Source organism: Pimephales promelas, chromosome 23, assembly GCF_988280905.1.
Source record: "Pimephales promelas chromosome 23, fPimPro1.hap1.1, whole genome shotgun sequence".
Lineage (NCBI taxonomy): Eukaryota > Metazoa > Chordata > Actinopteri > Cypriniformes > Leuciscidae > Pimephales > Pimephales promelas.
In genome coordinates, this window is record NC_142791.1 from 11,349,203 (window position 1) to 11,362,223 (window position 13,021).

At 40.8% G+C, this 13,021-nt stretch overlaps 1 protein-coding gene across 1 annotated transcript; it reads right to left on the reverse strand.

Annotated features, from left to right (window-relative positions):
• Window positions 1-116: 116 nt before the first annotated feature.
• On the reverse strand, window positions 117-12,154 carry slc20a1b (solute carrier family 20 member 1b). The gene is made up of 11 exons (XM_039675594.2): window positions 11,850-12,154; window positions 9,989-10,741; window positions 9,739-9,879; window positions 9,529-9,614; window positions 9,310-9,406; window positions 4,992-5,111; window positions 3,296-3,520; window positions 2,649-3,195; window positions 2,372-2,557; window positions 2,187-2,271; window positions 117-2,080 (listed from the first exon to the last, which is right to left on the reverse strand). Exons 2-11 carry the CDS (start codon window positions 10,338-10,340, stop codon window positions 1,925-1,927), a joined length of 1,995 nt encoding a protein of 664 aa, XP_039531528.1. The 5' UTR covers window positions 10,341-10,741; window positions 11,850-12,154; the 3' UTR covers window positions 117-1,924.
• Window positions 12,155-13,021: the final 867 nt, after the last annotated feature.

A 13,021-nucleotide genomic window follows, 5' to 3' on the forward strand; every position in this document is an offset into this window, starting at 1 on the left:
GGGCTTTATTTATATCAGCTGCATTGTCCCAGCTTATTTTTGGACCAAAGATGCAAAGTTGCATATCCCTAAAAATACCATCAGCACTAGTAAAATTAAATAAGCAGGCAGACAGATGATAATCAAAAAGACATTTTAATCTTTCATCCCAAAGCGCAATATACAAAATAAAACATGTTTTTTTCCCACTCTTTGGTAACAAAAGAAAAGAAAAGAAAAAAAAAAAAACCATCCTTAAGGCAACTACAGCAACTATGTAAGGTCTAAATGTGTTGAGTTTAAAACCAAATAACCATTCACAAATGGCTTCACAGCAATGCAGATCCTCACATCCAGTTAAAGAATGCTGTGATCTTTCTACACCACTGCTACCTTCAGACCAAACCATCATTTAACACCACTGTCCCACACCCATCTAATAAATTGGGCAAGTCATACGTGTTGCTGTAGGGTTTGTAAAATATAAGCATATACATGTTTGTATCGGTCTACATTCCTCAGAAGTACTACAGTAGGTCTATGAGAAGGCTGGAGGAGATGAGCTACACCAACCAACTGGATGCCATCAAGTTTTACAGAAACGCCAATGGTCTCAAATCTAGCGCAAGTAAACTTCACTCACTTCATCAACGTTTAATTCACTGTGTCAGATATTAAGCAACACAGCAAAGCATTACTGTAATTCACTCAAAGGAAAAGAGGCTTATTTGTTGTTTTTAAACATAAGAGGTCCATTTTTGCAGGGGACTTTTTATATATACATCTATAAATTTAATTTCCAAAAACGGATCTTTTGGCCCCTGGGCAGCATTACTCTGGTAATACGGGCATAACGTATTTGGGCATTTTAGTAACACTTCATCCAGCAGCCATGGTGACTGAACACAAAGGGCCGAAATCCACCATATGGAGTTCAATTGTCTACAGCAAACATTCAAGGATGCGCTGCATTTAAGAGTCGCCAATAGCATACCAATTACAGCAGAGCATTCTGTGCTTTAAGGAAAAGCTGAATCGTAGCAGTAGCTGCTGGGATGTTTAACTGCATCTCCAAGTACAGGTTGGTCTGTTATAGTTATTCAAAGCTGGGCTAAGCAGAGCAAATATTAACAGCTCAATTACAGTGGTGCAAAACACGCAGGTGAGTTTGATGTTCTGGAACCCATTAATAAAAAAAGAGCACTAAAGGAACGCCTGGACTATCAATATTTTTGGAAACTGCTTAGTTTACCAAGAGGCTTGTTTTGTAGTGTAACCTACAAAAGAACTAAAATTAGATCAAGACATCTGAAAAAGGGCACTGAAATTGTATTAAGGAACATGATGTGAGTGACCAGTTTCTTTGCAAATCAACCCTCACAGGACTAAAAATGTGAGTTATAAGGCTCTATTTGTGAGTTAAGTCAGGGCTGCTTAAGAAAAAGTGAAAAACTCATGCTTACCGAATGTAAAGAATAAAAACGGAACTCCATTGCTCTTCCCTAAATTCTTTACACCGCTTTTGTAAGGAACTCAAATGACAAAGTAATGAAAAATGCATGTCAAAGGAAGTCTAGCTAATACTGCATTGTAATTGTTGTTTTACCTTAAAAAACCCTTTAGTTCTGTACATAATTACATTAAAAAAAACTGATTTAACATATGTACAAGAGGGAATTTAAATGGCAACCATTCTAGTGATGAACTTTTCTTCCCTGGCCAATGGCATGTGATGGTGCAATGCACACAAATCATCAATACAGGCTAAAAATGATGCAACCAAAAATCACAGGCTCAATCGAAAGGGGCCTTTTCATCCCCCACTCATCACGAGGATGACAGGAGGGAAGAAATAAGAGAAACAGAGAAGGGAAGGTTGAGACATGCCCTCATCCTCTCTCTGGGGATCCTTGTTCCTCCTTGAGAGCAGAGGACTTTTAAGGCCTCACAGAATGACGTAGGTGAACAGGGCCATGATGGCCGCGCTGATAAGGCCAGAGATGGGTACAGTGACAAACCAGGCCAAGAAGATGTTTCTAAAAAGCCGCCAGTCCACTGCCTTCCTGGAGCGCAGCCAGCCGACAGAGACCACTGACCCGACCTAAAAACCACAAACGACAACAAGCTGTAGTTATCAATCTCATTCAAATAATCTCCGTCTAGGACTTGCTTTGCATCAGTCTGTTTTACATATAGGCCAATCTTACCTTGCAGTGAGTGGTGGAAACTGGAAGACCAATGTTAGAAGCAACCACAACGGTGATAGCAGAGGCGAGCTCGATGCTGAAACCACTGAAATTAAACAAAGTATAGTTTAGGTAAGTCTGCCAATTGGGAGGTTTTGCTCTGTACAGCAGGTGCCTAATATTACAACATGGGTATGTATTTATACCTAGACGGGGTGATGGGGGTCAGGTCCTTGCCCATGGTCTGGATGACTCTACGGCCCCAGACCCACAGACCGACACAGATGCCTACTCCTCCATACAGCAGCAACCAGATCGGAGTTGGTGCAGTTGATACAACAGACCCACTGTCATAGACCAGCCATAGAGCAACCAGGGGACCGATTGCATTACTGAAAGCAAAAGAGAAAAAACAAGCTCAAATCTTAGTTTTAAAATCTGTGAACACAATTTTAAGCATTGTACAGCTCAATGCAATAATACCTGACATCATTTCCGCCGTGAGCAAAGGAGCCAAAACAGGCGGTTAGAATTTGCAGGAACTGGAAGAGCATCGACACTTCCGGTCTGTCAGCATCAGCTCTATCCTCCTCCAAAGAACTACGGCTACTCCCAGGATCTTCGTCAACGATCTCCAAAGTGACCTCACCTTCGCCGAGGCCTTCAGGTGCACCATTCTCTGCCACTGCATTACAGTAACTTGTGTAGCTGTCCATGCGGACGCGCTTCCTCTCCTGGGTGCTGGCTTTTTCCTTGTCTCCGTCTTCGGAAGCACGGAAGTCAGCTTCTTTGGGCTTGATTTCTCCGTACATGCCAATGATGGCCATAGTGTAGGAGGTGTAGCTGTTGTTGCGGCGGATGGGCCGTTCGCCACCCTCCCCCATGCAGTCTCCCACTTTTGCTAGATGGAGTTTGTGCAGCAGGTCCTTGTAGAGGCCAGAGTCCTTGTGAACTGTGTGGTACTGAGAGTAACCGTTGCTAGGAATCTGACTGGGGCCGGTGGTGAATTGAACGTGGGTCCTTGGAGCAGCTGAAGACAGAATTAATTTACATGATTGATCTGCGACAAAAACAGTAAGCATGCGTCATGATTGGCATGGCATGTGAGGCATCACACCCTACAGACTTACCAATGCCTGTCTCTGACTCTTTGCAGTCCTTTTGATCTGGGTCATCTGAATCCCCAATGTTAAAGGTGACTTTGCGCTCCTCAGAAGGAGGTGGGGAAGAGGGGGGGTTAGAGGACAGGGCACTGGATTCCTCAGGGACAGGTTTCAGGATGGGACTGTGAGCTTCATGCAGCTCCCTCTTCTCCATCAAAGGACTCTCAGAGGGACTGGAAGACTTTAATTTACCTGTATATCAAACAAGATAGATTAAAGATTATAGTCAGCTCCATGATTGCTAGAAACAACAACAACAACAAAAAAGTGTTCAAATGTTTTATTTAAATCAATTTTATTAATTTACATTTATTGAGATAATAAATGTTTAATTAACAATTAATTGAGAACCATAAGGAATCTGATCAATCATTTGTGAGAAGTACAAAGGCTGGTGAGACTTTATTCACTGGCAATTCACATGGCCATCACATGAGCGCTCGATTCTATAAACTTTAAGAGGCAAACACTCTGTTTGCTTAAATTGTCACTATAACCCTACATTTCAAGGACAGTCTGACATAACTCGGTCCATCGTCCACTGATCTGCCGAGTAGCGTACTTGAACTCTATTTTAGTAGCAAATGCCACCTCAAACTGTAGCCATACACCTTAATGTGACGAGACGGAGATGCTTGCGCCAACACCTCAATTAGCCCACGGCTATTCCGGTTTACTAGGCAAAGACCAATTAATGGATCACTATGACCCAATTAGGCTGTTAATACACAGCCTCCGACTATACAGATCTAGATAGACAACACAGACTACTTGGTTTGTGTTAAACTTCCATATCTAAAACTGGTATTTCTTGAAAGTGCAGTTGGTATTAGAATGTTTTGTGTGTTTTTGTCCGTCATGTGAATCGAGGATTAGGGAACATTTGTTTGCCATCAAATTTTGTTCATTGTGAACTGTAATTGAGATCACAGCTGTTACAATGGATGCGTATTACTGTATTTTTCAACTTTAGCTGTGCAACAGGAAAGTCTTGGGTTCAACACAAATTTCAATTTTGTATGTGTGACATGCAGTTAAGCTACAGAAAAAGTTATCCGAGCAAGGTAATAAATGTCAATACAGTATATAATAGCTACAACACTACATAAAAACTAATGTAATAAAACTGCTTGCAAACCATTCTGCATACATTCAGTATTTTTGCACAGCATATCCAGAGTTGACAGAGCTTAACTTGTATTAAACCCAGAACATTCCTTTAAAGAGTATATTGTCTTTCTAAGTGACTTATTAAAACTGCTGTCCACTGCCAATCTTTAATCTGTAGGGTATTATCCTCACAAACACCTGGTGCTAGCCCTAAGGCTAATAAATCTCTCATGTCCACAGATTGCCATCCAGATTTTATAGGGCATGGACATTTCTGATTTAAAGTGTGTACTTAGCCTATTTAAATTATAAAAAAAAAACATTCAAAGGTTATATCAAAGTACAGTGCAACACAACATCTGTAATGGGCCTTATAAAAACTCCTGTGGCACCCCACACATTTAACATTTTAAAGTAGTCTACTTGGCATCGGTTAAGCTACCCAACCGGGTTGTGGAAGTGATATGCAACCAGTTATGACATTCTATTCTATTCTATTCAGTTTTAGTGCAACTGATCATAAACAATTACAAAATGAAAAATAGATACTTACATTCAATCTTCTTCTTGAGTCGAGGGCAGACAACAAACCAAACGAAGATGCCGGTGACCAGGCCAAAGCCGATGGAAATTAGCAGCACTCCCCACCAGGGCAGCTTATCGAATCCCAGCACTGCAGTCCCATCAGTCACAGGGGGAAAGGGACCAAATGGGGTTTTGAGGAGGGGAGGAAAGGAAAGGTGCTTTTGAGACAACAGGCAGCATGTGCTACCAACAATACAAACAGCATTAGGGAATAGACAGGGACATTGTGGAATCCCGGTTGTTAGTAATGGAGTTGGAGTTGAATATTAATAAGATGTAAGAAGTGAATTCGCAGCATCTAGAATTTGCTTTCACACCCTTTCTGAAGAAAAGAAATGCATATTCAGAGAATAATACTTAGAGGCCACTGGCTCTCATTTATCATTTTCAGTTAAAAGACTATTATGAAGAGTTTAAGAAATGTACTTGCTCCACTTGTTTAGGAGTCGATAGAAACGCAAACCAAAACAACCACTGCAACCAAGTGTCAAATATCCTTGTCGCAAGGCTTGTCCTCTTACATAACACTTCAGGTGAGATGTGAGTGCAAACAGCAGCAAAATGTTGCAGTGACAAGACAGCGCACAAGGCCAACACACCATGTTCAACAAGTGCGGGTGCCTTAAAAGGCAACTGCGGCAAGATATCACCCCCCGTCTCTTTGAGAGGACGAGTGGGGGAAAATAAATGTGACCACTCCTGCAGAAAGGTTATATCTGAGCCAAGACTGCAGTGTTAGCTGTGGTAATGAAGAATGTGTGCTGCATTTTCAAGAAAGAGTGCTGGCTGAGCAAGTCAGCCATTTACAAATTCCCCATGGGGTCCAGAACCACAGACAATGAAATGTGTCAACTTAAGTTCATGGGACCAAAAAGGGTATTGGAAATATTTGGAGCAAAACTGTCCAAATGAGATGGAAATAAAATGCTTAGGTGGAGCAGGAATGTGAAAAATAAACAGTAAGAGAGGTTTAGAGATAAGAGGCCAGGGAGCAGTGGGGCATAAATTCCCGTGCCTTGCCACATGCACGTACTACTGCAGGGGCATGCAGTGACGCTGTGTGCTTTGGTTATGCAACTCCAGTTCAATCTCCGGAGACAAGATTCAAAGACATTTTTTAGAGAGGGCACTGAGTTACAGAAGGGAGGAACAGCTGAACTTTCTAACATGACTTAGCAGCATCTAAAGGCACAGAACAGGTGTGGCCAGCAGAGTTGAGGGGGTGAATGATGGAAATAAGAGAAAGGCCAACAAATGGGGCCCAGTTATCACTTATGGCCGGCTGGCACGGTTCCTGCTCAGTGTGTGAGAAATGCAGCCCTGTGCATGTGGGTTAGGCAGGGATTGCATTCATGCTTGCATCGACGTAGTTTGAATAGCAATCTCCCACAAAAGGGGAGCAGCCAGGCCACAACCATGCAGTGGGATGAATGAATGGAAGTGGATTCATTTCCTGCTTTGCCTCACAATAAAATCTGCTATCCCATGGCCTTTATTACACAACAACACAAGTTGTTTTTCCAGACACTTTCAAGCACTATTTGTCATCCTGGTGACGTGCCGATGGTTTATGAATCATTCATAAACCTGGGCTGGGAACTGGTGTTTATGGCAATTATGGTGATTGTGATCTTTGACCGTCGTGTGTCTGTTGCAAAGGTCACACACAGTTTTTGATAATTAACAGACAACATGAAAGAAAAAAAAAAAAAGTTTATGATGTGATATTGTAACTTAGTACTACCAGGAAGATATTTGGTGAGGATACAAACCGTTTATTGTTTTGTTTTGTTTTACCCATGCCACTGAGTATGGCATCCGCAAATGAATCTGGTGCTTCAAACAAAACGTTCTTTTTGACACCGTAAACTGTTTTGAGTCATGTAGACTAAGCCTGGCCAAATATAAAAACATTCCACTTCAAATCCACAAAGTCTGTTATTGCTGCCTTTCGTGTTTGCTTTATATCCCCGGGGCAACCAAAACACCCCACTGTCTGTTTTTCCAAAGAGAAAGCAGACCGGAAAATAAGCATAGACATACTGGGGGCGGGAGGGTGTAGCCAAACATTATCGCCCTTGTTATTAAATTAAGAGCATGAGTAATACAAGTTAAGGGCTGGGATAAAGGATCCTTTAGGATTCACAAAAAAATTCTAAAGAAATTTCTTAAGACAAACTGTAAGGAATTCCACGTAAGATTTTTTTTCCAAGAATTGCACATTTTCAGAATTTCTAAAGAGCTATATGAAATTTTTTTTCTTAAGAAGAAAATGAGAGGCTTTGTTTATCTAATCTTCAGCAAGATCCACCATACAATCAAGATAACAACAAAGAAAAACACCTTAAAAAGTGTTCTTTTTATCTTGACAGGAGTTATCATACAGCACACCATCATATTTAACGTGCATGGTCCCTATTTGAATCGTTTTTGTAGCTTAAGTTACAAAATTTTTAAATCAAGTCACATCACTCATAATTATGACTAATCATTGTTTACATAATCTACCATCCGAATTTTGGCAACTAGTGTCGATTCCTCCAGATTGTAAATTAAGACAAAAGTCGTGTGGTTTATTTCAGCCTTCATGTGTAGTCATTGTGAGAACTAGCTGACTAAATTAAAGTAATAATTCAAACAAATAAATCAGACAAACAAACAAATAATTGTTTGCCTACTTCAGTCTCAAATGCTGAGGGCTTGTGTGTCATCTGTATTTTGCATGAGGTGAAATTTACAGGCACTGTGGATGCTGAATGACCATATGTCTGTGTGCAGAAATTGGGGGTGGGTTACAGCACCAGGTTAAGGAAAGGTGGTTTATTATAAAAGGACCAGTGACTAGATGTGTTCATCGCAAAGTATGTGCATTGGAATGAGTTATCATCCTCATATTGCACAAACAGTTCAAATAAAACCAGAAGAACGAGGAGTTCCAAGTACCAGTGCAAACACACCGCTTCAAGGAAACTCCACCTAGCCACATTCTTACTGAATTTGTACAGGGCATGTGCACCTACATTCAGCACCCAGCACCCTTCAGCACACAAAAGAGGTTGATCAACGATTCATGACATGCCGCATGCCTCTCAACCCCCCCCCTGGCGAGTGCTGGTATTGTCCTGTCCAGGGAGAAGCCTTGGAATAAATGATCCAGAGTGAACAGCCTTAAACAGGTTTAGAGTGGGCGGAGTTAAGGGACTGTGTCTGGTGATCTGCTGGCTTTAAAGCTAATCCAACAGCAGATGACACGACAATGTAACTAAGTGTGGCTAAAGATCAAGATAACCGTATGTTAAGATGGCTCTATTACTATGTTGACCTGAATTGTCAGCGAGACTGTGAGAGGATACATGTCCTTGTCCTGATGCTTTCAGACAACTCACGTGCTGTGTGCGTCAGCTGATGGGAAACCTCATTCTAATTGATTCAGGGTCCTGAAGTGACTTTGCACTTATTAAGTGGGCTCTAGAGGACAGCCTTTTAATTTTGAGACTATAAATCTTTAAAAGTCATTAGAAACTACATGTATCAGATGAAAACCACTAGGCATAATCTGAATGGATTTATCACTTTTTGAGTTTTGTAACAAACTTAACATAATCTTATTTTAATATTTAAGTACTAAACAGAGACTATTCAGAAAGAAAACTGGCATTGCATAACTATAGACTGTCCAAATATGAAAAAACTTAAAGCATTAGGGTGTTTAAAGCAGAATGTATGTGTGCTGCTAAGTGCATGTGTGTATGCTGCACCTTGCTGTGCCTACGTAAAGAGCGCCCGCCTGGAGTGCACGTGTACACACTCCTAGGCTGCATATCACGTCATACCCTGGCCTGTAGCCTTCATTTAATGGCCCAGGCCAGTTGACTTCTTGAATTGTTGAGCCCTGTAGGTAAAAGGAAACAAAAAAGGAGCAAAAGTTGCTCATTTAATAAGGCTTCAAATTGAAAGGCAAAAATTATTCAGAGCTCAACAGTTAACAGCACTCAAAAACGAAAAACGTAGTGCTTTCTCTACTGAGGCTGACGGTTCTTTTTGATGGGCGTGAATTCTTTATTCCACTGTTTTTTCTCTCCTATGACGGAGAAGGAAAAAACACTGACTGAGGTCATAAATACAGACACCACATGTCCATGTCATGAGTGCTCCACTGAGTTCTCCATTGCCCACTGGTTAAACACTGCTTTGCCTTATGCACTGTAAACACAGTCTAGCAGAGTCTGGGCATCTGCTCAGGATGTTAATGGGCATGAAAAGGGCAGGAATTCAGAAATACTCACAAGGAGCTCCAGTAAACATTATGGAGAACAGGTTGATTCCCATTGTAACGGCGTAGAAGAATGGCAGGGCCCTCAGACCATTGGGCACTGGATCCTTCTGCAAATGACAAAATACACTTTTAGCCAACATTCAACCTTGGTGTGATATTATATTCTTCTCACTCTACATACAAGTAACCCATTAAGACCAAGTTGGAAAGATAAGATCCTTTTATTTACCTTTTGTAAGATGAGTTTGCGAACAAAGAAGAAAAGAATGGCAGACATGATGCCGGAAAGGAGAGGTGAGAGGAACCATGAAGCAACTGTAAGGGAACAAAGAACAATACACTTTAAGGAAACTAACACACCTCCAGTATCTTGACAACAGTATTAATCATACAAGTTCAAATGACAAATGGATCGTTTATGTGAATGCTGCCGACTCACCGATTCTAAGAATCTCCCACCATTTGACTCCCTGCTGACCTTTGGCGACAAGTGAAAAGCCAATGGTAGCCCCCACGATGCAATGGGTCCCAGAAATAGGTAGCTTCAGAAAAGAAGCAGCCAACTGCCACACAGCAGAGCCTGTTGAGTGGTGGGGGGAAAAAAGCACACTCAAAAAGAGAAACCTCAAATTGCATATATAATAATAAGTAATAACATGTATTGTACAAGCACTTCATCAGCTACTCACCAACCATAGCGCTGACTGAGCCAGCCATCAACACATGCTCCGAGCCGTTATACATGGTCACATCAATAATGCCTTTGCGGATGGTCTCGCTGACCTTTGCTCCAAGCAGCACAGAGCCCACAGTTTCAAAGATAGTAGCAAGAATACAGGCCTGCCTAAGGGTAACTACACCTGAACCCACTGCCGTCCCAAACGAGTTGGCAACGTCATTAGCACCCACTGAAAAGGCCAGGATAAACGCTATGACGAAACCTAGGATTAGGAGCCATAGATAGTCTGCCGTATCGATTGGAGCAAACCCGGCAATGGTGCTGCTCACAAGCGCTATCGTGGCCAGAGTTGTCGATACCATGGTGCGCAGATGGTTTTCAAGTTATACGGAAAAAAAATAATAATTTACTTCACAATCTTACAGGTAATAGAACCAAATATGTATAAATAATTCAAGCAGCAGCACACTGGATATTTTATCCCCAGAAAATTGAGGTACTAGTGTTTCTAAATCCGTTTTTCTGCCTCAGACCTACCTTCGCCCTTCACTAAACCAGCAAATCAAAGCAATCCAGACACCAGAGGGAGAATCTGCACTGCTCTAAACTGATATGTAACGTCAAGGGAGAGGGTGGAGTGAGGGCCTATTGCTATCCTCTGAATAGACTAGATCTGTTACGGTTTGTTTTGGCTTGGGCAATTAGGCAGACAGAGAGGACATCCATTGTGCAACAGACACGATGGGTGAATGGTAGCTCATTCCTGAAAAAAAAAGAGGAAAAGTGGGAAGGTTCCCGTGTTACGTAACAATTTCACTGCAAAGCCACTATAACTTGGACATAAGTCTGCTATTGCACACTAACGCAGTATTAGCACTACTTTATTCGCCATAGAGGGAGCTAAAAGTTTCTAGAAAACTCTTTCACTGTACAAAAGAGGACGCATCGAGAACAGACAAACATGAATGCATGCATGATCATACAACAAAAACTTTTGAAAATAAAATATATGGCATCTAACGTTAACGTTGCCTATGCATGAACGAAATCCAATGATCTTATGGCTTTTTGGCTACAATCATCGAGTCAAAACATTCACAGAAGGAAAATGTAGCATTAAAAAGCCAATATATTTCCTAACAAGCCGGAGAAGGAAACACTTTGATTATTATTTTAGGCATTGTGACAACAAACAGCAACTTGCATTCAAATTAAGCAGCCAACACATCCGTGTCATGTGGCTTTCCAGCACATTACTGCAATGCAGCCTTTATTGGCAAAGAAAACGCAGAAAATAAAATCACGAAATGTGTTTGCCTGTCACTTAGGGCTGTTTCAGCCAGTTCTCCCCGCTCGCGCTAAACACGCACTTCCTCGCTAACGTTAGCTTGAGGAAACAAATCACTCACGAACCCCAAATCGTCAGCTTTTAACCCATTTTAGATACGCTGATGTAAATATGAAAATAAAAAAGTACACTAGTGAAAAACGAATTTGATACGCCTTTTTAGGTTAACAATGCGAAATTCATCTTTTCTGTGCGCGCCGGGTGTCCCCTCCGCACAACACGTGTCGTCATTCATTCACACCCGCTAACAGCTAATATGACGTTAAAAATCATAAGTACTTAATTAAAAACATACCAAAACACATTTAAACAACATATATCCGTGACACCGTATCAATTAATAATCGTAAATAGACGTGTGTATTTTTTCCACATTCGACCACCGCGAGTCAGCTGACAAAGCCAGGAGCTCGCGCTCATTCTGACCGTTCACAAATTAGCAAAGGGAAAAAAACGTCGACGAGAAAGAACGACAAATACCACCAAGTACAAACTAGAATAGGAAAAAATATTTTTTACTCACCACTCAAAGAAAATTGTCGATGAAATCGATTTAGATATTTTGACACAGTAGCCCGCCCAGTCAACTTCCCGTAGACGCTTTCCCCGCGCGCGGGGGGTAACGTTAGATACGATAAATGCTCTAGCTCTTTCTTAAACACTAACGTCGGTTGAATAAACTAAAATCAGATCTTAAAGCGACAAATAAAAAGACACTGCTGATTGCTTTGAGTCTTTGATTAAATAAAAAAAAATCCCAATTTAAACCGCTTTTAGCCGGCTTCAGATACTGAGTTCCTGCTTGTCCACGCAAGACATATATCGTCGGACTGTGAGGGCGGGGCAAGGGGGCCGTCTTCGCTTGATGATGGTGGCGTCAAACAATAAACTCCGCCCTCTGACCTTATTTGGCAAGTAAAACGACTTTCAACTATTACTAAAACTCTGTAAATGTATAATCTGGAAAATGCCCGCATGATGCTTCTGCATTACAAATAAAGTTAAATTCAACATCTACCCCACAAATACATTGCTTTAGATGTTTCAGATGCCGGAAAATAATTTTTTTAGTTTGTTTTAGAGTTTATATTTACATTTTGTCTGAAAAAAATGAAAGTATAACTGACTAAAGACATCTGTATTTGTGAATATGAAGATAAAAGTACAGAGGACAAATTAAACTATTTTGTTTTTGATTTGGTAATTTGGTAAAAAAAAAAAAAAAAAGTAAAATAAAACAATATATTCATTTCACATTTATTTGTATAGCGCATTTTACAATAAATATAGTTTCAAGCAGCTTTAGAAAGTGCATGCCTAGATTACAATAGAGTGATTTATTATAGCTGACTGTGTCCAAAAATTACATAAGTACTTCAGAAATGTACATTATGCAGTTAGCCAACAATGTATTTATTGAAACAATGTATCCATTTAAAGCAGAAACATATTTCCCCTGATATAAACAAGAGTGCAGATTGATCTGTTGTAATTGGTAAAAATGTGGAATATCTAAATTAATTCAAAAGTGCTTATTGTTGTCTCTCTCTCTTTAATGTGAACATTTGGGGACTTTAGCTTATTCACTGTATCCCACACTGTAAAAAGAAAAGGTGCCTGGAGGAACCTTTTGGGGTTCTTCACTTTGTCACACCGGCAGAACCATCTGTAGATCCTCTAGGCACCCTTTGGAAA